Source organism: Sardina pilchardus, chromosome 15 (assembly GCF_963854185.1).
Source record: "Sardina pilchardus chromosome 15, fSarPil1.1, whole genome shotgun sequence".
Classification (NCBI taxonomy): domain Eukaryota; kingdom Metazoa; phylum Chordata; class Actinopteri; order Clupeiformes; family Clupeidae; genus Sardina; species Sardina pilchardus.
In genome coordinates, this window is record NC_085008.1 from 7,539,279 (window position 1) to 7,567,170 (window position 27,892).

Genomic DNA, 27,892 nt, shown 5'->3' on the forward strand with positions numbered 1-27,892 from the left:
CCTGGGTACCTTCTGTTGGCTGCCTACCTGAGCACCACTGCTTGGCTGCACTGTAAAACCCGGGAAGTTAACTTAAGTGTAAATAAGTCATTCAGCTGAGTTATTTCTACTGTATGTGTGTAGTTTGTGTTGGGATAACTTTAAGGAGTCAAGTAAACTACTGTATACTCATTTTATTCACCTAATTTCAACTTGAGTAAAATACAGTCATGGCTGAAAGTGTTGGCACCCATGTTAAAGTTGACTAAAAAGAGGAATATAAAATCATCTTTTGGAAATTGATCTTAGTGCCTTAAGTAATAGAAAAAGTAAAGTAGAAAATATCCAACCTTTAAGGACACCAACTTTCTATGTGAATGAATAATGTATCATAAACAAATAAAAGTATTGGCACCCCTATGTAACCCTATGGGAATGTAACACAAAGGGTTAACATAGGGGCAGGCAGATTTTTAAAGGCCACTTATTTCATGTATCCAGGATACTATGCATCCTGATAAAGTTCCCTTGACCTTTGGAACTAAAATAGCCCCACATCATCACACACCCTTCACCATAGAGATTGGCATGGTGTTTTGTTCAGTTGGCCTATTAGCTGGTTTGATTTGCATTGAGCTCAATGAGCATCAAACAGGCTAATAGGCTAACTGAACAAAACTGAACAAAACACCATGCCAATCTCTAGGTATGGTGAAGGGTGTGTGATGATGTGGGGCAATTTTAGTTCTAAAGACCAATGGAACTTTATCAGGATGCATAGTATCCTGGATCCATGAAATAAGTGGCCTTTAAAAATAAAAATCTGCCTGCCTCTATGGGAGTTGAGAACATAGGGTTAACATAGGGGTGCCAATACGTATGACCCCAGTCTTTTAAGGAAGAACATTTATTTATTCATGATACATTAGTCATTGCATGGGGTGCCAACACTTTCAGCCATGACTGTATATGCCACTCATTTCAATTAAGGCAAGAAGTATATTCACAATAAGAAGTGGCTGACCACACATTACATTTCCCAGAATGTCACTGTCCATAGTATTCTTAACACAGCATCACATATTAATCTTGACTGAAATTGAATCTTAAATGCAATAGTTAAACTATATTTACGGCTATACTATAGCTGTTATGTTATTGTGTTATTTACATTGACACCACACACCATCAAGCAGATGACTATCCACAACAGACTTGGCCTGTGGGCTGATTTTAAAATCTTAGATCATGTGTAATGCTTCTGACAGACGTAATGATAATCTGAAGATACAGTATATCATGATGGCCAGTACTGCCATGGTGATAAATATTATGTTTCACAATTACCCTCATTCTGCAGTAATCCTATTCATTTAATAGAAATTTAAACCTATAAAAAAAAATCCTGAAATCTTTACTCCTGAAGCTCATATCCTGCCCATAAGAGGGGTAATATAGTTACTCAATGTAAACATGCATAATGTGTCTGTATCTCCCCAAGAGACAATACAGACAGGCAATAGGAGGCTCAATCACACCATTGGGATACTCAACTTTGTGACACTTTCAAGTGACTATAGGTCAAAGTCAAATTGGGAAACGCAATCAACTTTGCATTAGGCCAAGAAAAAGTGAACTTCATAATGTTCTTTATATTTTGAGAATGGGCTTCTCCTTAATGGTATATCTGATCATATTCTGAAAATCATCAACACAATATTTTTGCCCATCACCTGGTAAACAGTAAGAAGCCACAATTAACAGCTAAGAGAACAAATACTTATTAGAAAATCAAAGAAGCATTTACCCATAATCCATAGAAAATGATAGCTCACACATTGAGTACATTGCATTTTTTCGTGTGTAGGCCTACATAATTCGTACTTGTCATGATAATTCACTCAAGTTGTTATTAGGTGAATACAATTAGTGTAGTATACTTGACTCCTTTAAGTTATCCCAACACAAAATGCAATACATACTGTACAATATACTAATAACTCCAGTTGAATGACTTATTTACACTCAAATTAAATGAGTTGCCAAACTCAAATGTCAAGGCATCCGGTTTACTCAAATAATTTCAGATAAGTTAGCTTCCCAGGCTTTACAGTATATAATTTGAGTTCAGTTAACTTCCCGGGTTTTACAGGGGGAAAACATACCTTTGCCATACGACTATAACAAAGTTGTTATTGCTAACTAGTTACTATGCCCTAACCCTAAAGAAGTGAGAGAGCAGTTATGTTTGGATTGAATGAATAACTATAGTAATATGTCCATTGAATATAATTTGTGTCACAACCTGGTATATTAATGAAGTTAAATAGCACTATACACCACCATACAGTTCTACATTTTCACTGTAACATTTAAATATTATAACTTGTGCAGCATTGCATGTCTCTCCCTACAAGCTTTTAACTTCGTCTTCACAACCACCCTGATATCTTACCTATTTGTGTCTTCTAACAAAAAAGAAAATAGGGTGACACTGACAGCTTGAACCAAAACATGTCTGCAAAAGTCTTAACGGAAGCCCTTTTCAGAATTGGCCCCCTGACACAACAGTGGCCCTTGTGGTGTGATACTCTTGTGGTATTTATTGATCATTATTTTTTAATGATCATGCTTGCACACAAGTTGGATTATATTGCACATTTGCCCAAGATTACAGTAGGTAACATGGAAGAAAAAGGAAGCACTTTGGGGGAAAAATCCGCTTTTTCCATTTTTAAGAATATAGTGTTAAAATGGACAAAATAAAATTTTTTAAGCTGACAACCTGTCTAGAACTCATGTTGAGGGGTTAAATATCAATACTGGATAGGTTGTATGCTTGTACCAAAAAGTGTCCGACAAAGTTTTAATATCAGTTTTGGCCCCCTGACTAGTCAGGGGGCCAATTCTGAAAAGGGCTTTCCTTTAAGACTTTTGCGGACATGTTTTGGTACAAGCGGTCAACCTATTTTTTTAGTTACAAGACACCCATAGGTAAGATATTATGGTGGTTGTCAAGCAAAATTTTTTTTTTTTTGACTTGTGCAAGCAATTTCAGGCCAATTTTTTGGTTTCTTGCTCAACATGACATGCCAACGATAAATGTTGAATATCTCCACAACCACAAGGACCATATAGATAAAAATGGTATGGAATGAAAGCTAACACTCGTGGGATGTCTGCTGAAGTGTCAGAATTAACATTTATTGTACAGTATAAGAGACAACAGACCTAGAACATGAAAAAAACAATCTCCGCCTAAAGAGAACCAGTTTTCAAAGTGAATATCAGATTGGAAACATAACATAGCATTCCAAAACCTCTATCAATCAATACCCCTATCTATGGGAATGAGTCAAGCCAAGTTTAAAGCTTGTAGGGAGAGACAGTGCACTGCTGCACATGTTGTAATACTTTAATGTTATGGCGAAAATGTAGAACTGTAGATGGTGGTCTATGGTGCTATTTGACTTCATTAATGTACCAGGTTGTGACAAATTATGTTTAATGGACATATCACTATAGTTATCAATTCTACCCAAACATAACTGCTCTCTCAGTTCTTTAGGATTAGAGGTTAGTAACTAGTTAGTAGTAATAACTTTGTAATAGTCGTATGGCAAAGGTATTTTTCCCCATCCAAGCAGTGCTGCTCGGGTATAGGCAGCCAACAGAAGAAAGCACATGAAGGATGGCATGCTTTTCCCCCAGCTTTTAACCACAGAGCCTGTACAGGTCAGGTGCTTGGAGCTGACGATATGTGGATGTGAGGAAAGTCAGTGCAGTACCAGGCAGTGTCGATGTCCCTGACCAGGACTCAGACTGAGCACATGGACATGGTCCCTGGGTACCTTCTGTTGGCTGCCTACCTGAGCACCACTGCTTGGCTGCACTGTAAAACCCGGGAAGTTAACTTAAGTGTAAATAAGTCATTCAGCTGAGTTATTTCTACTGTATGTGTGTAGTTTGTGTTGGGATAACTTTAAGGAGTCAAGTAAACTACTGTATACTCATTTTATTCACCTAATTTCAACTTGAGTAAAATACAGTCATGGCTGAAAGTGTTGGCACCCATGTTAAAGTTGACTAAAAAGAGGAATATAAAATCATCTTTTGGAAATTGATCTTAGTGCCTTAAGTAATAGAAAAAGTAAAGTAGAAAATATCCAACCTTTAAGGACACCAACTTTCTATGTGAATGAATAATGTATCATAAACAAATAAAAGTATTGGCACCCCTATGTAACCCTATGGGAATGTAACACAAAGGGTTAACATAGGGGCAGGCAGATTTTTAAAGGCCACTTATTTCATGTATCCAGGATACTATGCATCCTGATAAAGTTCCCTTGACCTTTGGAACTAAAATAGCCCCACATCATCACACACCCTTCACCATAGAGATTGGCATGGTGTTTTGTTCAGTTGGCCTATTAGCTGGTTTGATTTGCATTGAGCTCAATGAGCATCAAACAGGCTAATAGGCTAACTGAACAAAACTGAACAAAACACCATGCCAATCTCTAGGTATGGTGAAGGGTGTGTGATGATGTGGGGCAATTTTAGTTCTAAAGACCAATGGAACTTTATCAGGATGCATAGTATCCTGGATCCATGAAATAAGTGGCCTTTAAAAATAAAAATCTGCCTGCCTCTATGGGAGTTGAGAACATAGGGTTAACATAGGGGTGCCAATACGTATGACCCCAGTCTTTTAAGGAAGAACATTTATTTATTCATGATACATTAGTCATTGCATGGGGTGCCAACACTTTCAGCCATGACTGTATATGCCACTCATTTCAATTAAGGCAAGAAGTATATTCACAATAAGAAGTGGCTGACCACACATTACATTTCCCAGAATGTCACTGTCCATAGTATTCTTAACACAGCATCACATATTAATCTTGACTGAAATTGAATCTTAAATGCAATAGTTAAACTATATTTACGGCTATACTATAGCTGTTATGTTATTGTGTTATTTACATTGACACCACACACCATCAAGCAGATGACTATCCACAACAGACTTGGCCTGTGGGCTGATTTTAAAATCTTAGATCATGTGTAATGCTTCTGACAGACGTAATGATAATCTGAAGATACAGTATATCATGATGGCCAGTACTGCCATGGTGATAAATATTATGTTTCACAATTACCCTCATTCTGCAGTAATCCTATTCATTTAATAGAAATTTAAACCTATAAAAAAAAATCCTGAAATCTTTACTCCTGAAGCTCATATCCTGCCCATAAGAGGGGTAATATAGTTACTCAATGTAAACATGCATAATGTGTCTGTATCTCCCCAAGAGACAATACAGACAGGCAATAGGAGGCTCAATCACACCATTGGGATACTCAACTTTGTGACACTTTCAAGTGACTATAGGTCAAAGTCAAATTGGGAAACGCAATCAACTTTGCATTAGGCCAAGAAAAAGTGAACTTCATAATGTTCTTTATATTTTGAGAATGGGCTTCTCCTTAATGGTATATCTGATCATATTCTGAAAATCATCAACACAATATTTTTGCCCATCACCTGGTAAACAGTAAGAAGCCACAATTAACAGCTAAGAGAACAAATACTTATTAGAAAATCAAAGAAGCATTTACCCATAATCCATAGAAAATGATAGCTCACACATTGAGTACATTGCATTTTTTCGTGTGTAGGCCTACATAATTCGTACTTGTCATGATAATTCACTCAAGTTGTTATTAGGTGAATACAATTAGTGTAGTATACTTGACTCCTTTAAGTTATCCCAACACAAAATGCAATACATACTGTACAATATACTAATAACTCCAGTTGAATGACTTATTTACACTCAAATTAAATGAGTTGCCAAACTCAAATGTCAAGGCATCCGGTTTACTCAAATAATTTCAGATAAGTTAGCTTCCCAGGCTTTACAGTATATAATTTGAGTTCAGTTAACTTCCCGGGTTTTACAGGGGGAAAACATACCTTTGCCATACGACTATAACAAAGTTGTTATTGCTAACTAGTTACTATGCCCTAACCCTAAAGAAGTGAGAGAGCAGTTATGTTTGGATTGAATGAATAACTATAGTAATATGTCCATTGAATATAATTTGTGTCACAACCTGGTATATTAATGAAGTTAAATAGCACTATACACCACCATACAGTTCTACATTTTCACTGTAACATTTAAATATTATAACTTGTGCAGCATTGCATGTCTCTCCCTACAAGCTTTTAACTTCGTCTTCACAACCACCCTGATATCTTACCTATTTGTGTCTTCTAACAAAAAAGAAAATAGGGTGACACTGACAGCTTGAACCAAAACATGTCTGCAAAAGTCTTAACGGAAGCCCTTTTCAGAATTGGCCCCCTGACACAACAGTGGCCCTTGTGGTGTGATACTCTTGTGGTATTTATTGATCATTATTTTTTAATGATCATGCTTGCACACAAGTTGGATTATATTGCACATTTGCCCAAGATTACAGTAGGTAACATGGAAGAAAAAGGAAGCACTTTGGGGGAAAAATCCGCTTTTTCCATTTTTAAGAATATAGTGTTAAAATGGACAAAATAAAAATTTTTAAGCTGACAACCTGTCTAGAACTCATGTTGAGGGGTTAAATATCAATACTGGATAGGTTGTATGCTTGTACCAAAAAGTGTCCGACAAAGTTTTAATATCAGTTTTGGCCCCCTGACTAATATTTCAGTGAACAATTGCTATTGAATGTTAATGTAGAACCTCAATGGGACCCAAGCGCCACATTATGGCTGATTCCTGTGGGATGGCTAACGGATCCACATCGGAGTGGAGGGTCACCCTGCTCCCAGGAAGGAGCCGGCACAGGAGAATCCAGAGGAGAAGATGTCTATTGCTTGGACCAGGCTGAAGACCACAGAGACACCTCTGGCCTGAGTGAGTCAGTAATACAAAAAAGTTTCACCTCCACATTGTATTTGAGTACTTGTAAATGTGTGTGTGTGTGTGTGTGTGTGTGTGTGTGTGTGTGTGTGTGTGTGTGTGTGTGTGTGTGTGCACATGTGTAACTCAAATGAAAAATGTCTGTAAAAAATATGAATGGCATGACAAACCAAGTACCACTAGGACAAAAATCATTCCAAAATCCAAATTACAGCTGCAAACTAATGTGCAGAATGTTACAATGAGCACATCACTTGGTAGGATGCATCTGCCTGAGGTCAGTCCAGGGTGAGGAGTTTTATGATTGGGACTATGCATCACAGCACAACATCATCAACTGTAACAAAAGAATGTCAACAGTGATTTTGGTGTTTGCAAGGATTCTGCATGGCCTTTTTGATGATTACATCGCCAGTTTTTGATCAAACGCCTTACTGGTGCTTTATATTCCTTGCAGTGCAATTAAGGGGCTATACACAGCGACAGGCGTCTGCCATCTTCCCCCACTTGTCCCTGTGCCAGGAGAAAGAACATCAGGCAGTGCCACTATCAATCAATCAACCCAGCTCACTTTGGCGCTATGGCCCACCAAACTGCCAGCAATATCCAAAGATTGTCCTGTCAGCATTTCACAGGAGAGGTTTACCATGAGTAACTGGGCTCTTTCCTATACTGATGTGTGATGTGCTGCAGCTTTGATTAACGGAGTCAGTTGTCTTATGTAGCGCTTCATTTATTTTGGCGCTTTGTCCCTGTCGCTTGACAGAGCTAATGCGTTCATGTAACTGTTAGGATACACATCAGTTGTTGGCCATTGAGTGGTGTGGTTAAGTCTGTTTTGCCCAGCCATTCTGTTGAAGAACTGAAGATGGTAATCTCAGTTGAGGCTGAAGAGCATAATTAAGGTCTGATTGAATGTACTGAACCTGACAAACCCAAGGCACATTTGTAAAGGTCAGTTTAGAGGGAGGTCAGGGGATTTCAGGGGCTTTACCCTTTGCAGTACTATGCTGTGAAATTGCTACAATGTACTGTGAGCAAGCCAAAGAGATGGGATTTATGGGAGGTGTCCAAAATGGCGGTTGGGAATAGAATGTGCGCTATCTCCATGTTCTATCAGTATTACAAGGCACACCTCTGACAGCTTTGGATAGTGATGCTATATTACTTGGAGGCAAGACATTATCACATTTATCACAATTCTGTGGAAGAAAATGTCTGTCAGAACCTGCTCTCTGAGTATACACTGATGTTTGTGATTGTGTGTGTGTGTGTGTGTGTGTGTGTGTGTGTGTGTGTGTGTGTGTGTGTGTGTGTGTGTGTGTGTGTGTGTGTGTGTGTGTGTGTGTGTGTGTGTGTGTGCGTGTGTTTACTATTTGGAAAGTAGCCAAGCTTGCTGATTCCAAGAGTTTCAATCTGTAACATTACCTTACCACAAATCACTTTTACAGAGGACTACATTCTGAGGGGCACATCCAGCAGCATCAGTTGCTTAATCCACTCTCTTTTGAGAATATAGCGTCGAAACACCAGCAGATCAAAGTAACTTGCATGCAAATTGTGTGGTCTACTTTCAACGAATTGTAATGGACAATAATGTCTCTCACATCAAAGAGAAGCCGGCCTATAGTTCGAATGGACTCCCTCATCATCTTTCCACTGTAATTGTGGAGTAACGGAAATCTGCGCTGCTCAGGCAGCCACTCAAAGTGAGAGATGGGGAATGCGGGTGACCGTGCATTTCCCCCACGCGAGACGCAAACGCAGACGGTAGCCTACACGAACTTCAATATTTTTTTGCGGAATTAATCTCTCGTGGTATTGAGTCGATAGGCTTCTCTTGCCCTCCCATGGGTACGTCACCTTCTTAAATTGGCTTCCCACATACAAGACAGTTATTAAAAAGCTATTTGGTCTAGCCAGAGGAGACCGGACTCTCAAGAGAGTGGTCACTCCAGTGCGTCCAAGCGAAGTGAAGATGAGTGTCCTCAGTGTGAAGATTCTGTGCGCTGTCTTCCTGACAACGGTAAGTAACGTTATCATGTGAAATGGTTGTGTTTTTCTCTCCTGGTGTATCATACCATTTATTGCAAAAATAAAGTCGGTTGAAAATAATAGTTGAACATGCGGAGGGATGCGGCGTTTCTCCCAGAAATTAGTTGATGTAGACTAGGTTATACAGTGCATATATTTTGTTCGTCGCCTTAAATCCTATATTTGTTAGTCAACGATTCTCGCTAAATGTATTTGAAACTCTAATGAAAGACAACATTGTCACAAACAACAACAAAGTATATTATTTTCCCCAACCTAAATTTGAATGGCTGTCTTTTCTAAATGGATAATACAAAAAAAATGACAACATAACGACGACAACGACTACAAAACATTGAATGGCAGATCCATAAGCTTGATCAGTTGCCAGATAGGCTAAATAGTTGCACGTGCCCATATAGCGTAAGAGCCTTCATTTCACTTCACAGACATTTCTCACGGTCAGCACTGTGCTAATGTTTGTTTTCTGGTAATTCAAAAAAGTCTCTCTGCCAGTCACACATGGAGACCTGGATTTGCTGAGCATAAAGTAGTGAACGTGATGAACTTGAACAGATTTTATGTAGGCTACAGTAGGCTACAAACATGACATTTTAAGATGTCTTAAAATTGTCTCTTTATTTTGGTCATTTCCTTATATGCTTTAAGATGTGAACATGTGTTTCACTTGAAAGTAGGCTAGCCTACTACATGTCAGTGTTAATAACTGTGTATTGCCATGACTCCTGCTTAGCATCCTGTATGATAGACTCTTCTTCATCTTTTTGTCCAGTTATGGTCAGTCCTTTCCTTTTGTTAAAGGTTGAAATGGTTTCCATGGCCATGACAAATATCTCTATCTTACTGTTGAACTGAGTGTTGAAATGGGTGTTGCCCCAACTATTGGTCATATTTAATTTTTTAACTATCAAAACAATGACTGTCCCGTTACTGTTGTAGATTATTCAACAAAGTGAGCAAAAGGGAGATTAAATAATGTACGAAACGGTGTGTTAGACTAGAGACCTCATAGACGCTTCAAGGAGGCTGTGAGAGAACCTTGCCAGAGTGTGTTGTGGTTGTAGTAGGGTATAACTGTGCTCTGACCCTGAGTTTGTGCTCTGTGTACTTGATCGGGTGGATCAATTCCAATGACATACCTGAGGCAAAGTCATTATAAAGACCATTAAGGGTTGTCAGTCTGCATTGGCTGTGTCAGCCACATGCAGCGCTTCCTGTGAGGAGAGCTCATTACCACTCCCTAGTTCAATTAATGGACAAATAATTAATGTAGTGTTGCCAGTTTGTCTTATAAGTGAACAAGTAATATGCGTGTCGTGTGCATCTTTTTCTTTCTCTCTCTTACACACGCACACACACATATACAGTATATACTGTATAGGTCTACACACAATGTCTGTCTCTTCCGCTGGCTCTCTCCCTGAAAGACCGAAGGAAGTCTATTGATAAATCATGACAAGACATGATGCATACCCTGTGAGCCACTTGCTAAAGAGGCTGGGGTGGCCGGAGGTAGCCTAATATTTAATTGGCAATCTCAGTGCTGGGAAATGACCTCCTTCCCCAGAGTGTAGAATCATTGATGGCATTAGTGTGTGTGCATGTCTTCATAATCACACTCACAATTTAATTACATGATAGGGACAGTGTTTTGAGTGATTAATTCAAAGCTAATTAGTACTCTGTAACGTTTTGCGGTATTGCTGCCTGGGTATATATGCCGTATCACAAGATATGCAACCTGAAAAAAAGACCCCAAAAGGATAATATCCATAAATCAAATGTAGAACTGATACCACTGTGTACATGAATGCAATATCGATCATCACGATTGAGTGTGTTAGTAATGCATTATGAAGAGTGTAAGTATGGACACAGTCATTTTTGTAGGTTATTAGAATAGACTATGCTTCTGTCAATTAAAATAATGCCTCTGAGGACAGTTTATCCTACCAATAACATATCATCATCATATGTTGCTTCATATAGCTGAAGCATACTCAAAGGTTAATGTCTTACAAAATACCTTACTAAATGATGCTGACAGTCAGTCTCCATGGAGCCCAGTGAAGCATTGACCTTAAGTGGTCCACTGAAGCCCATCTCAGTTCAGTTCATTGGTCAGATGAGGTGTGTATGATGAGCTCTCTGTGCTCCCATCATCTCCCAGGGTTATGAAGAGCTGAGAGGTCATTAATGACGCTTGTGCCTACTCTTGAGAGAACAGCCCTGGCCCATGTTCTCATGTTAAATCCTACTTTAATGAGTCTGTTGAGGAGAATCAAGATGAGCTCTTGGATCACCTATGATACCCCTTCACTTCAGCATCTCCAGTGGGGGGCATCTGTGGCGCAGACAAAGCGGCGCATGACATCAAACGCCCCATTGCAGTATTTTCCTCCAATCCCCCACACTGTTTGTGAAAAACAGAGATATTTTTAAACAATCCTCAAATTATTTATTATAATAGATAAATAATGGAGTGAGTGTGCATGAATTGGTGATCTCACAATTTATCAATTTCTGTCACATTTTAAGTTAGTTATTTGCTAATTAATCGTTCATTAGATGTATCATTAAGATTAAGTGTATTTCTGGCTGATTTATCATGTTTATTTATACTAATTTGCTATAAATGTTGGGCCTAATGAAGTTGCCAGAAGAGAAGTTACATTAATCAACCCGCTATGTAAAGATTGAGATCACTGTGAAATATGTAGTCCGAAATAACTAATGAGCTGCAGGCAGACTATATGATCAAATATAACTCCAGGATGGTGCAGAGTATAGCAGCAGAAACTCAAAGCGTGATGGTGTACGTGATCCTTGGGGAGCACTATTCTAACGTGAGGATATGAAATGCATACACACGCTCTTCCCACAGCAAAAATAAACTCACGGACAAACAAGAGCGAATAAATCTATGACATTTGTTTTGTGGTTAATGAAACAAGAGGGTGGGAGAGTGAGAGAGAGAGAGAGCACTGTTGAGGCAATGTTGACAGGATAGACCTTTGGTTGACTGTAATTTATTATGCTTGTATGCTCCAGTAATGCACCCAAAACCAGACAGGCACTATATGCCTATAGAGCCATAGAAAATATGCTAATCATTGTCTGTTTTGGTACTAGAAATGCTGCATCTTCTGACTTTGAAACATAGGAACAACCCCTCGTTAAAATCTGAATCATTATAGTTGAATGAACAGACTTCTTGTACTTTATATGTTCTTGCAAATAATGCTGGTTTTATGAGATTGTGTCTATATTATGCTCAATGGTCCATGTCATCACTGCCACTCAGCTAGCTTCTGGTGGAGTTTATGGTCATTTGTAAACTGGTAGAAGGAGAGACCATTTGTCATGTTTCCGTGCTTGGCTGAGGAGCTGATATCTGAAGGACTAGGGTTGGACAGACACATCTTGTAAGAGTTCATCGCTCTTTAGTAAATGATAATGTCTGTCTCTTTCTCTCATGACTTTGTATCTCTCCTTCTCTCTGTTTCTCTTTATTCCCCTGGGTTTTCCACTTCAGCACACTTTAAAGTTGCCCTGTCCTGCTCTTGCCTAACTCTTGCGTGATAATACTCCTGAAAGCTTTGTGCTATCAAATTACTCTCAGTGCATCAGAAGTGTCTCATCATTTCCCCTCTCATTGCCTACTCCATCCATCCCTCCCTCTCTGGCGCTTTCTCTCTCCTTTCTTTTTCTCTCTTTCATCTGTTTCTTTTCTCTCAAGCTCTAAATGTGATATTTGGAAATTGTTTTGACCATATCTCTGCTTGTGTGCTGCTTTTGGGGTGTAATGGGATGTTCCTGAAAGATGTCCCTCTCAGATGTACCGCTTCCACAATCCCCACTCTCCGCTCTGTGCCCACCCCCACCCCCCCACCACCGCCTTTCCCTTTCGGCTTTTCCGTTACTCCGTCTTCATTCTTCTCTCTCTGCAGATTGTGCAGCTGCATTTAGGGTTTATTATTATTATTTTTTACCACCAAACACCTGTGTGAATAAGCCTGCTTGTGCATTGAGATGTGTTGCCTACATGAGAGTGATGTGTGTGTGTGTGTGTGTGTGTGTGTGTGTGTGTGTGTGTGTGTGTGTGTGTGTGTGTACATATACCTGTTTATGTGTTTGTGTGGGTGTTTGCACTCATGTGTATGTGTTTCTTCTGTTCATCGCCTTGGTAACTGCACCAAAAAAATCTCTTTTATTGAAGGACGGGTGGGGGGGGGGCGAGGCATGCTACGCTAGAGCCGTTCTGTGCAGCGTTCGCGTTGGCCTGCGATTTGTTGGGCCACAGGTAATGGATGTTTACAGTGTTCTGGGATGGATCTGTGTCGGTGGTCACCCCAGAGACCTCAGCACGTCGCTGCCTGCTTCCGCCAAAAGACAGGTGTTGGGCTGGCTTCGCCTGGCAGAACTTCATCCCATCTCTCTCTCTCTCTCTCTCTCTCTCTTGCTCTCTTTTCTCTCTTTATTTTCTTCCTGTCTTCTTGCTTGTGCTTACAGTTTTGTTCCACTTGCTCTCCACCAGCCTTGTCTCAAAGTGAAATGTGGTTTAGAGCTCTGATAAGAGGAAAATAATGCACTCTTTCAAAGCGGCACTCTGCTCTACTCTAATACGCTGCTCTCCAGGCAGGGTTTGTGCAACGAGTGGCACTATATGGTATTTTTTAAACATAGCACACCTGTCCGTGGAAGCCCCACCAGAAATCGCACACTCATTTCCCTTGGAAATGGAAAGAAATACATGTTATTGATCTGAGTAAATGAATGATAGTGTTTGCTGCAACGTGTAAGGTTTTATGTATAAGCTATAACTAAAGTTACATATGTAGTCCACTGATAATGTAGCTGTCAAAATGCCGAAGATATTGTATGAGTTTTTAAATCATTGCATGCTCAAAAATGACTAAACAACAATTCACTGACAGGCGTCCAGAATAATCCCCCTGTCACTACTACAGTGGAGGTAATCCACCATTATTCAATCACCGAGTTTGAATGCTTTATAATCTTCCAGTTGGCACCTCAAAGAAGCACACCAAGCAATTTAGGGAGGATTGCGTGGGCTGGACAGACCCAAGGCTGGAGCGCAGGCTTAATCCACATTGAAACACAAATGACTCATTATTCTAGGAGCTGATGGTGCATTCCAGTTCAGATAGACTTTGCGTCATTCTTTGAGTTTAAAAGCTTCTTTCTGAGGAGAAGGTATATGAAGCCCTTAAAAGTTAGATGAGCCACTGAAAGTACTAACAACGTTTGTTTCGTGCTTTTTGCATGACCACACCGGTGACTCCTGATCACTGGTACAGCCCCAGTGCTTCTGTTCTTGCTAAAGATGTTCCTTCCTGATACGCCTTACTGAGACTGTGGTGAAGTAAAACGATGCTTGATGGAGGGTGAAAGATCTCTCCGTCTCTGAGGATTTGATTTCTTTTCCCTTTGTCGTTGGCTCTGTCCTGCTGCCCATTCAGCCAGAGAGTCTGTAGTTTGTCTCTTGCGCTGTTGAACTGCAGTGGTTGTAGTCTTGCTCTGGAAATATTCGGTCCATATCTGCTCCATATACAGTATGTACCTGATCAGTCACTGTAATTGTCCTATAGCTAAATGGATTAACTAAATTGCTTGTGTGAGGAATGACACTAATTAGCTTTGTCAAGTCAGCAGGAATGTTACGTGGGGTCTTTAGCAACATTTTGCTGGCAACAAATTCAAAATGAACGTACATTTTGTGTCCATTGGGCTTTACATGATTTGAAGATCATAGCATTCTGTTTTATTTACATTTTACCCAGTGTCTCAACCTTTTTGGAGTACTTGTTCCATACGTTCACATGCAAGCAGATTCCCTCAAATGCACCGGTGACCATCAAAGTACCGATGCGCTGTTTGAAGTCACACTGCTTGCTGTGTGCATAACATACCCATGACTGATTAAGAAACATAGGAATGCCTTTTGTGCCATTTGTTATCCATTTGATAACAAAAACACTTTAAATGTGGACTGGACAGCCTACTCAATTTAAATAAGCTTTTCACTAGTGACCATGCATGTTAGACTGTCGTAATAGAGCCCTAGGCCGGATGTAACTCTATAGTTACAAGCCTAATCTCTTTTAGCTACGTTACAGTTGTCTCTCTTCATGCAGGAACTAAAATGATTAGTTTTACCAATGGAGATCTTTATAGACACTTAACATATAACACTTCAGCGCACAGCTGGAAACTGGAAAATTGAAACCTTTCATGACAAATGGGTAAAAATAACCGACCGGAAATTATGCTTGGGGTGTGGGCCTGAGTGAGGCTTTTGCCTAACACTGTCTGTGCTTCATGCTGGTATAATGGGACTTGGGACCAGCAAAATGTCTGGCCTCCCCTAATGCGACTCCCAGACACAGATTGGGAACTGCTGTGGAACGTGCCAGACCCCGCTGCTATGCTGTTTGGCCTGGCAGCCCCTCTCAGAAGGGACCACATGTTTGAAAATCCCAGCTGACAAGCATAGCGGGCCTCCAAATCCAACACCCTTTCATCCTGATTTGAGACAAGCAAGTGGGTCTGATCCTCACAGACTGTGCAGCAACACCACACACACAGGTGTTCAATCAGCAACTCTCTTCAGGTCTCATTAAGGCACTAGCAGCTGCACTTGCAACTTGGAATGTTGCTTTAAAGAGACTCTATGCAACATTTTCAAAGTCATAAAATCGCTTAAGAATCGTTGTTTTGCTTGACTGACCAGTTTTATCGAAAACAGTAATATTTCCTCGCGCCCCCAGTGTCCCTATCTGCTATTGCAGCCTTGCAGTTTGTCTAGGAGGCGATCGCTCCTTGTTTACATCTGGAAGTCTGAAACGCGTAAGGAACAACAAGAACCACGCTTGCAATTTATAAATATATATATAGCCTATATATGTCTAAATATACACGCTAAAGCTGTAGGGGAAGCTCTGCAGAGAAATATGCAAGCATAAAACGAGCGAAAACGAAAACCGAAACCGAAACCAAATGAAATCGCCAATCCTGCATAGTTTCTCTTTAAAGAAACTTGCTTTAAATCTTACAAGATCGGTATAAAAAAGAAAACATTCAAAAAGACCATGAAGGAAATAAATTGTAGAGGACTACACTAATTTCCTGTGTATTAGCCACATTGTGTAGATGTATAAGCCGTAGGAGAGTTTTACACAAGTTAAAAGAAACAAAACCATATTAATACCAAGTTAACTGCCCCTGTGTATTAACCTCATAGCTGAAGAAATTTTGCCACTGCTAATAGTCAGGAAATTGCGGAATGTGACAAACTGGAGTGGGAAATGATTTGAGAGAAACAGCCATATTTTTGTCAGGCAGATGGAGGTTTGCATTCTACACAAACCTCACCCTATATGCCAAAAACTGGATCTGTTTTCCTCCATCGTACTATCGACCCGCTGTTCCTCACCGTTTTCTTGAGATGATTGGTTTTGCTGAATTATCAGCCTAATGAATTGTGCGGCCACCCGTGACAAAGGTTCTGCATTCCGTAGAAAATGAAAAGGAGCCGAAGCTCATATTTGTTGGAGTTGCCCAACAGCACCAGTCTGCACAATATGTCCATGACCTGCTGAACTCTCACATTCAATGATCTTTGTCTCAGTTAACAAAAAACAGCAGCACCATTAACACCAAAACACAACAGAGGCAGCAGCTCTTGTATTACTCTTGTAATGTCATCTCTTATCATCTCTCATCAGTTCTGCATGAGTCACTGCAGACAATAGTAATGAGATGAGTTCTGATAGTTTGACATTATTGAAATGTCATTATGGCTTTAATACAGTAAGTGGGGGAAAGAAGTATTGAATGCATCAACTTTTTTCTTCAGTAAGAATATTTCTAATGAGGCTATTCTCATTACATTTCTGCCAGACATTAGTATTAACTCAGAAAACTCAGAAATGCATCCATTAAAGTCCATAAATGAAGAATGCATCCCCCTCTGACCATATGCCTATTGTGTTCAATGTTAAACTATTAACTCACTGTTTACTATACTCTCGTCATATTAACTCGCTGAATGTTTCTTGGGAAATGCTATCACTGCCTCTGTCACAGCCCATGACCTCTTACTGTAGGCCTGATGAGCTGATATCCTTCTTCAACACATCTTGCTCAGCTATCCTTGAAACTACTGTACAGCCCCTCTGAAACTCATATGTCCTAATTTTAAATCTCAACAGTGGCTTGACGATTCCAACCACCATCTCAGGCAGGTTTGTTTAAGGACTGAGCGTAAGTGGGAAAAACATCCTAGTCTCTCTAGAAATATTCAGAAATTCCCTGGCCAGTTTCCAAGCTGCAGCTAAAAGCCAGGGCTAAACATTTTTCAGATATAATAAGCAGACATTCCCATCCTTTTATTCTATGCCATAAACTCAATTGTTAACCAGCAAGTCTCTCCAGAGGTCGAGGCATCCACCAATAACTGTGAAGAGTTCTTGAAGTCTTTTTGACCATTATCAGAACACAGTTCACTCTGACAACCCATATATGATTCTATGATTCAATCCCTTCACATATTATCAGATGCTTTTGATGCTATTGACCCCTCCATTCAATGTTTTTTTAACTCCTGCCTTGCCACCGGCACTGTTCCTACATGTTTCAAGCATGCGATTGTCCAACCTATGCTAGAGAACATAATTGGAATGAAAAATGTCATAATCATTTCTGCCCTATCTCTAAACTGCCATTTATCTTAAACATTTTGGAGAAGGTGGTGTTAACACAGCTGCTTCCATACCTCTCAACTCAAAAGCAGATTGTTCAATCTGCTTTCAAATCCCATCACAGCACTGAGACAGCCCTGTTAAAGGTGACAAATGACCTGTTGCTCACTCTTGACTCAGGAGATAATACCATTCTGGTCATGTTGGATCTTAGTGCTGCATTTGACACTGTAGACCATGGTACACTACAAGAGCATCTTGAACAGTGGGTTGGCATTGACCCACATTAATTAGCATAAACTATAAGTGTATGAATGAAGAAAATAAATGCATTCCCATGCTAGACCATAGCCATAGAACACGGCTATAATTACAGTTCCGTAGCCATACTAGTCTCTATGGAATTTTCCGTAGTCTCACTGAATTTTCAGTCCTTCATCTTGACCCTTGATGGCATCATAAACCATTTTTCAACCTGGGTCACATGATCTCAAAGCACAGCAGATGATGTGATCTGTACTGTTTTAGTGTGCTATAGGTGTTTAAGAGTGTTCTTTTCTGGGCCTTGACCTCGCCAAGTTGCTGCTGTCTGGGCTCAGTGGAGCAGCAGCATTGGACGTGTGCATTCTCATCGGACACTGGCGTCCATACAGACAGCTCCTGAACCTTGAGATGCTCCTTGAACGATTTGTTATTTCACCAGCTCAACATGCTGGTCTGAGCTGGTCTAAGACAAAGATGTGCCTTTATACATTTCCTAGAGATAACCTCGATGGATGTAGGGACTGTACTTTGCCTTTTAGTGCAATGTCCAGTATCCATACGGCACTAGCCAATGTGCATGTCCTAAACTGCCAGAAACTAGAACAACAACATGGTATTTATATCCTATTTTCAATGGCAGAGTCTGGGCTCTTATACTTTTGTTGTGTATGACAACTGGAAAAAATGTCTAATTCTTCTGTTGTACACTGTACAGTATGTTGATACAAATGACAGTAGGACAAATATTTGCATTAACATGAACTCCCTTTTCTACTCTTTGAATTCAAACCCGCTGTGACTTCTTTCCTTTTTCATTTGTCTTCTCTGCTGCCAGAGATCCACAGTCAAACGCTTCAATGTCTTCATAAATTTACCCGTTTATAGTTATTACCTCTGCCTGAATGATCTGCTTTCAGAAAGCCCTAGTGACTGTAGTGGTGATGGATTGAGGCGATACAAAGTCTTACACGGACAGTCACAGCAGCTCAACACCACCTGCGTCTTCTCTAGGTCTGCCTCGCAGGTGCTGGCTGAATCACTACAGCGCCCGGTCAGAAAGGCGAGAGGGAACAATTTTGCAGACGTTCATCCGACTTGTTAGAAGCAAATCAATTTCCTGCTCACCAGAGGGAGAGTCTTCAGACGGTCTGAAAATGTGGGCATGCTATGACAGAACTGCGGCTGCACCTTGTTCAAGCAGTAGTGTTCAAGTGCAGGGGCGCTATGCAAGACACAGTTGTGGGTGTGGAGGCATGGAGGGGTGGGGGCCTGAGGAGCATAAATACTAACACTCCTGCAATTATCTTACATTTCACCTGTTCAAAGACTTCTAACGGAATATTTTTAAACTTCGCTAAACCAGCGCACAGTAATTTCTCTTTACTTTTGGGTAAATAGCCTACTGTACCTGTACATTTATACTTTACATGTTTTTGTTGGCAGCTGATATGACACTGTGTGTGTGTGTGTGTCATCCACTTACTTCAACTTTGGCTTCTACATTGTTGCCTGTTTTCTTGAGAATAGCCAAATCGGGCTAGCTAACAACACCTCTCTTCAGGTCTTCTATTGTGCAGTGTAAAAGACAGGAGCACAACAACTTCATGTACCACTAAGATTACACACACACACACACACACACACACACACACACACACACACATACATACTCACACTGACTAGGCTACTTGATCAGTCTTTTTTTTTGATTTGGTGAGAATGTTGGCATTCTGAACTCTTTTATACTGTAAACTTGTATTGTGTGTTTATGCTGTTCTGGAATCAGTAGAGGGGTAGTTGAAGCTGTCTGCTGTCCTCCCTCAGTGCTGTAGAAAGCCACGGCTGCTGCTGGTGTTAAGCAGCTTTTGCGGTCGCCTTGAGGCTGTGTCCAGCAGAAGGCTGCAGCCTCAATCACGCCGGAACAATCTGCTTCTCCAGAATTCTAACAGCCCCATTTTTATCACATTGGTTGGCTAACCAGGGCCATTTTAGGAGGAGGAATTTGTGTGTGTGTGTGTGTGTGTGTGTGTGTGTGTGTGTGTGTGTGTGTGTGTGTGTGTGTGTGTGTGTGTGTGTGTCTGTGTGTGTCTGTGTGTGTGTGTGTGTGTGTGTGTGTGTGTGTGTGTGTGTGTGTGTCTGTCTGTCTGTGTGTCTGTCTGTGTGTCTGTGTGTCTGTCTGTCTGTCTGTCTGTCTGTCTGTATGTATGTGTGTGTGTGTGTGTGTGTGTGTGTGTGTGGCCTAGTTTCAGCCTCCACCACTCCGAAGGAATGAATGGAATCAAGATTGCAATGTGCAGCACAGTGTGACATAATGTGCACAGCCCAGTCATATGCAGTCATGCTGGTGAAACTGTGAACAGTGAAGCTCAGAAGAGAAGAGCTGAGCACCACATCAGACCCCACACGATGTGTAGAGCTCACACACATCCATCAGTGTCATGAACTGTACATAATACATCCATCCACTGCAGTAACACACACTCACAACACACACACACACACACACACACACACACACACACATACACAAACATTCTCACAACACACACAAACACACAAACACACATACACTCATATGCCCTCCATCAGGGAGTTCCCCTTCGACAGAGGCCATCTGTCTAATGATTAGAATAATCTTCTTTCCATTTGAAAAGATGAATATAAAGAAGTAGAGAAAGCACAAGGCTATCTCATGCTGTCTTATCAAGGCTTATTTAAATGAGATGCCGAAGCACATCAAGCACAGTGGGTCCCTGCCTGATCATCCTCAAAAACCCCACATCCATCTATCCATCCATCCATCCATTCAAATGTCCATCACTCCATCTATATCCCATTTCTATCCACCATTCCTATCTATCCATCTATTTTTCTGGGACAGTCAGCCCCAGAGAGAGCATATAGAGGGAGAAGGAAAAGCCTGCAAATTAACTTTGGGGATCTCTGGAGAATTTCTCCAAAGCAATGTTGTGAGTAGACATAGAATATGCGCTCGTTTTCTGGATGCTTTCATGAATGTATGGAGTAAGGAGTGGGTTGGTTGGGGGGATGGGAGGATGGAGGGGTTATGGCATGGGTGATGAATTTTTTCCAGCTTTAAGATTTGTTTTTGCGTTCATAGTCATTATTAAGTGACTTCAGCTGTGTGTGTGCACTCATGCATGCAGACATAATGTGTGAGTGTGCTCTGCATATTTCAGTTTGTGTGTGTGTGTGTGTGTGTGTCCTTCTCTCTCTCCCTCTCTCTCTCTCTCTCTCTCTCTCTCTCAGGGAGCAAATAAATAACAGGCAGTGTATGGGCATGATGGGACTGTATTGTATTGTGATACTCCATATACTCTTGTGATACTTATGTGAACCAAATAGCAAACAAGTCGCTGTTTCACTGTAAAAACGTTGCTGTAGTTTTTACAGTAACTTACTGGCAGCTGGATGCCAGTAAGTTACTGTAATATTTTACAGTATGATTACTGTATATCACAACTCACGCTTTTACAGACCAATTATCACCTAACTCTTTGTCCAACTTCACTCTCGGACCCGCGCACAAGCACACACGCACACACCTAAACTCCGCCCACCAGTTCCTCTAGAAGGGACACAACAATTTCATGAACTCGTAACACATTACACACAGGTAACAGGGAACACATTATGTGTGTGTGTAGTCAGTAATAGGCTATCCCTGATAACGCTTCAGCACAGTTTTACTGTATGTAGAGTGACTCATAGACCCAGACTTCAACCATGACTGTGATATTAGATCAGTACACTGTACTGAGATGATCAGTTAACCAGGTCTGCTACTGAGTTAGTCAGGGCTGCCCCAGCTGCAGGGCAGGCACAGCAGTGTACTATGGGACAGCAGTGTACTAATTGCACAGCGCTCAGGTACAACGCGAACAACCCCTGCTGTGCCACACTTATCGTAGGTCTCTGAGAACATTTCACCAGCCACGCCATACATCCACAGAGGGCCGACAGAGTTGACTGAATGAGGATGACTGTCTGGGCCTCAGATGACGTTAGCAGCTAATCAAATGGAACCTGCACGTGTCCAGCTCACCTCTAATGGAGCGGAGGGTTTTAGTGTCCTGCTGTTAGAACATGTGCTACAAGCTTGTATTATGAGTGAACATCGCCTGGTGTCAAAAATCCCGCCAGGGAAAAAAATAGAGCTTAATTAAGACTAGAATGATGGAAGAGCAAGGTGTGGAGTCTTTCTCTCTCTCTCTCTCTCTCTCTCTCTCTCTCGCTCTTTCTGTGTGTGTGTGTGTGTTTGAGGGGTTTTTTTTGGGGGGGGGGGCTGAGTATAATTAGATGGGTGTTCTGGTGAATGGGGGGAAGGTGTCACAGCCGGCAGGTAGAATGGAGAGCTCAAAACGAGCGCAATTAAAACCTCGTAATATGAGAAGCGAGGGAGACCAGGAGAGAAAGAAATGGGGACAGAGACAGATTGCAACAAGAGCACCAAGAGAAGACAGAAAGAGTGAGTGAGAGAGAGAGAGAGAGAGAGGGGGGGGAGAGAGAGAGAGACTACAGAAGTATAAGAAGTGAGCAGCATAATTGGGATGAATGAGACCAAGTGAGTAGTGGATGTCAGTGGCTGATACCTGTGCGTCTGTGCTCAGGCACCTCTAATTGCCTGGTAGTCTTTGACCCACTGTTCTGTGAAGCTCAGTTAGCTGCTCAGCGCGCTCCACCTGACTGATGTCCCTGAAGTGAAACATTTTTTGAGTTTGAGTCACAGTTCTCTTCTGACTGCTGGAGTGTGAGAGTTATTCATATCAGACCTGTGGAGAAATGAGTCGTGTAATATTAGTCAAGTGGTCAAGTGACTTCTCTCAGATCTGGTTCAGTCTATCCGTTTTAGTTCAGCCCAAATCTGACACATACTGTACAAAAAGTATATTGTAGACTAAAAGCACTGAAACTTTGCCGATAGCTTTACACTTCTGTACTGTCAAAAATATCCACCAATCCAAAGGCATTTCTCTTTTAAAAAGCCTAACATCTATTTCTATTTTATGAATAAGATCCCTGTACCTCATCTTTATTGGCTGGAAAGGTCACAGCCAGAGCTGCATACTCTTTTGTCCTCCTTTTGAAGATAATCCTTCAGCATTGGGGTTCTTTTAAACGTAGAATCCCATTTTTAAAGGAGATCTGGTGGCCATTTCATAAGCCTGAGAGTATGAGTTTCGGTGCCCTCACCCCAAAGACAGCTTGAAATCCCACCACTGGAGTCAATCTCCCTGTGCAGGCACATTGGCCCCCTATTCAGCCAGACCCCTGGGGCCTTGCCACTTTCAGCTAAAGCTATTTCCCCATACATTTATTTTGAAGTGCTTCAGCATATCTTGCATCACCCCCTCAAAAGCAACTCAGGTGAACTTGGCCAAAACGGCATATCACAGTAGGGAGATGGGAGCTGCCTTTGAAGGGACAGATGCATATGCTCATATTTTCTTTTTTTTCTTTCCAATCTGTCTATTTTTTTCTCTCCCTCCCTCTCTCTCTTTAAGCACCAACTCAGGTGTTCCCCATACTCTCCCTTTTTACCTTTTCATCCCCCCTCTCTCCATCTCTTTCCTCACTGCATCTGTTGGTCCATTGCGCTCCTGAATATGTGTCTTGAATGCAGCGTGTGCGGTGTGAATACTGATGGGCCAATGTTTAATGAATTGCAGTCAAGTGTGAGAAGCGGAGAGGAGGTCTCCCGAGATCGCCCGACTCCTGGGAGTTGGCCCTCCGCTAATCCCTCTCTCCTCCTCCTCCTGCTTCATATCTCCCTCCTTTTCCACTCCTCCTCTACTCACACTCTTCTCACCTTCTTCAGTGTCTTTTCTCTCTCATGGTAATCCACATTCTCATGCGCACACAGCAAACACACACACACACACACACACACACACACACACACACACGTTTTGTTTGTGTGTTTTCGTGGCACACATACTGTATACATCAACAAATACACACACACACACACACACACACACACAAACATCCATGTTATGTTTGTGTCTATTTGTGGCAGGATTTGAGATTAATAGTGAATGAATTTTTATTTTTATCCCTTTATGCATAGTCATCATCGGTGAGGGTGGGGAGAATCGGTCAGTCTCCAGACTTTTTAATCTATCTCAGATCTCAGAGTCCTCAACCACTATACGCTCCACTGACTCAATCGACCCGCGAACCGAATAAAAGAATCTTGTCCTCTTCAGCGGGAAAAAAGAGAAAAAGATCAGAACCAGTGAAACATGCATGATGGGCAAATGGGTGCAAGTAAACAAAACATTTTGTATTTCCCCTCCGAATCACAGTAATCACCAGTGATTATCCACCAGTCCATTAGTTCTGCTTTCATCTCTGTCAGGCATTAACCCATATTTTGTTTCATTCAACACCCCCCCCCCCCTTCCTCCCATTGCCTCTCACTCTCCTCTCACTCTCTTTCTCTCTCTCTCTCTCTCTCTCTCTCTCTCTCTCTCATTCTACGGGTCTATCTTCCTGTATGAAAACATGCTGTATGTTCCACTAGGGTGATAATTGCCTCCATTATTTGAATTCTTCTGCCATCCTTTTCATGACGGGTTTTTTTTTTGCTATTTGCGTATGTCCTTCTCGCTAACATTTCTAGAAGCGCTTTATTCACAATACCATGTGTCTTTCGGATTGTTGTCATAGTTTCCTTGAAACTGGAATCTGTGGCTCGGTATTCAGGCTCACGGACAGATCTCTCTGAGGGGAGTGTGGAGACGTGTTAGACATGATGGTGGTGGTGGTGGTGTGTATGGCGGGGAATAAGGGGGTTCAGTGCCAAAAGCTGAGAGAGATTCAGTAAGAACAGATTGGCCATCTATCAGGCAGACGGACTGACTGTCACGGGAGTGGCTGGAGGAGGGCGAAGTGACAGAGAGGACTAACAGATGAGCGTAGCGGCTCGGAGAGGGACACAGCAGCTCAGGGGTGGACACACAGATTTATGCCTCATTCTCATCCAGGGTCATTCAGACGGACAGGCAGCCATCGCTCTGTAGGCCTGATAAAGAGTGTTCCGTCTCAAAAAAGGGAATGGCCCTATTTGTCTGTCTTTCTTCTCGCCTTTCAGTCTTTCGGCCCCGTCTTGTCTCGTTTCCTCTTCCTTTCTCTCTCACTTGTATACTTGTGCGTGTGTGTGCGTGTGTGTGTGTGCCTGTGTGTGTGAATGTGTGAAGATTCCAGTGCCTGTGTATGCGGGGATATGTGTATTGTTTTGATACAAACAATCATCACTTATGAAACATAGCCCTCTGTTTCCTCAAATCAAAGCACACATCATTAAATAAAAGATGATGTTATTTATATCTCCAGTTGTCTTTCAAAATGGCCAGCAATTTCCCCTGAGGTGCCAAGCAAATACGAATTAAGCCGGTCTTCAATAGTAAGCAAATGTAATTCCGTACACATACTCCACTGTCACTGACAGCACAGCTGAAGGAGACAGATGAGCTCTTGGCTGTAAATGCAGCACTTCCCCCTGCGCTGCCATTGACTGTGTTACTGTCACTCAGTTCCCACTCACTGGGCACGGTCGCCTCCGTGAGGGAGTCACTGGGGTCAAAATTACTCCAAGACGACTGGTGCGAGACTGCAGCTTTGTTCACGATAGCAAGAGCATGTAATGGTAAATGCACTGCATTTATATAGCGCTTTTATCAGCTTCTGCGAGCACCCAAAGCGATTTTTATATCATGCCTCACACTCACCCACTCATGCACCGATGGCGGAGGCTGCCATGCAAGGCGCCAACCTGCTCATCGGGAGCACTAGGGTTAGGTGTCTTGCTCAAGGACACTTCGACAGGGTCAGGAGGAGTTGAGCTCGAACCAGCAACCTTCCAGTTACTGGATGACTGCTAACTCCTGAGCCACCGCCGCCCCACATGAAGTGTCAAAGTAACAAGCCCACACATCTGACGGTACAATGCCCGTTAGGGCCGTTCGATTTTCCAAAAAAATAATCCCGATTTCTTTTCTCAAAATCCGTTTTTTCGATTAAGATTATGATTTTTTTTGTGAAATGAATAAAGGCAGGAAATTATTTAAAATATGCTGTTGAACATTGAGCATTTTGCCAATAATTTCCCCATTGGGATTTAAAGAGGAACTATGCAGGATTGGCGATTTCATCTCTGGTTTCAGTTTCGTTTTTCGTTTTCGCTCGTTTTATGCTTGCATATTTCTCTGCAGAGCTTCCCCGACAGCTTTAGCGTGTATATTTATACATATATAGGCTATATATAAATATATAAATTGCAAGCGAGGTTCTTCTTGTTCCTTACACGTCTCAGACTTCCAGATGTAAACAGGAGACAATCGTGCTCTTATTAAACAATATTAATTATTAATAAATAATTTAAAATGATTAATATTAAGAAAAATGATTGAGATTTTGCCTCAAAATTCAACACTTGCAAACGTAAGTACCGTAGTAATTACCTTAGTTAAAGTGAAAAATCGATTTTACGATTTCACATTTTTAACCTCGACACATTTAAACACATAATCGCGATTACGATTTAAAATCGATTAATTGCACAGCCCTGCCAGTGTGCCACTGTGAAGTGCCCTGAGTCCCTATACTACTCCAGAGAGCCAGAGTGGGTCACAGCAGGCATAATTGGTGTGCTGTATGTGTTTGCATTCTTTAAGAGGTGACTCTCTGTTCCTCACTCTCTGGTGCACAGATATCTGTGAGGGACTTCATCTTCCACCGTCCGTCACACAGTCTCCTTCCGTCACCCAAGCTGTTGACTTACAGATGTTCACACTGTCTCTGTTTCATCCCCTCATCACTCTCTCTTTATTTCTCTCTCTAGTGCCTCTAGTGCTCCCAATTCCTTACCGTCTCTTCATCACCCTCTTCTCTCTCTCCTACTCTCTCTTCTTCTATCTCCATATCTCTACCACAAATTTCCATCTACTTGTTTCAGCCCCTCAGCCCCTATGTCTCTCACTTTCTCTCTCTCTCTCTCTCTCTCTCTCTCTCTCTCTCTCTCTCTCTCTCTCTCCCTCGTGTCCTCTGCAGGTGTCGGCAGGGCTCCACCCTGAGTGTGAATACATCTACCAGCTGGAGCAGGAGGAGATACGCTGCCTCAGACAGATTGAAGAATATGAGAACACCTCATCTTCAGGTCTGTCTCTCTACTACTACACACACACACACACACACACACACACACACACACACACATTAAGATTCTATTTGCTTCTCACTGTGAGAAAATCTCAGACAAACTCTCTCTCTCTGTCTCTCTCTCTCTCTCACACACACACACGCGCACACACACACACACACACACACACACACACACACACACACATTCACACACTTTTGCACTCTCACAGGTTTTCTTATTGACTTGAATTTTTAACTCATAAAGTCAGGAGGTACCACCATAGCACCACTTCACATGAACAGACCCCCTCCCCCCCTTCCTCCCTTCCCTCCTACTCCCAAGTGCAGTCTCGAGGCGTGAGTGAGGGACCAAAAAAAACTCTCCACAGAGGAAGAGAGCGGGCGGCTCTGGGGGAGTCCAGCTGCTCAGGACAGGCCCCTAAAAAGGAGATTAAAAAGTAGCGCTGGAAGAGACAGTGGAGAGGGAGAAGTCTATGGAGAGTGGGAGCGAGAGAAGAGAGGGTTTTTGAAGGAGATGGAGAGAGACAAGCCAAAAATCCAATTTTCCATCCAGCTGACAGCTCGACTGGTGATGACACATGCCAGGTCTCAGGGGCAGCAAGTGTGACAGGCCACATCAAGTCTAAAGGCACTGTCCAGGGTTCAAGTGTCTGGGGGAGGCCAAGTTAAAAGGAAGAGATAGAGCTGGATTAACTTGAAGGGGACAAGGAGAGCCAAGGCTGTTACTCCAGTATCTTGCAATGTTATCGA

General features: G+C 41.7%; 1 protein-coding gene across 1 annotated transcript in view; it reads left to right on the forward strand.

The window, feature by feature from the left end:
* The first annotated feature begins 8,892 nt into the window (after positions 1 to 8,892).
* ghrhrl (growth hormone releasing hormone receptor, like) overlaps positions 8,893 to 27,892 on the forward strand; it is a 41,747-nt gene continuing 22,747 nt past the window's right edge. The window contains exons 1-2 of the mRNA XM_062556470.1: positions 8,893 to 8,940; positions 27,032 to 27,137. Coding sequence (XP_062412454.1) covers positions 8,893 to 8,940; positions 27,032 to 27,137 — 154 coding nt within the window. The remainder of the gene's footprint in view (positions 8,941 to 27,031; positions 27,138 to 27,892) is intronic.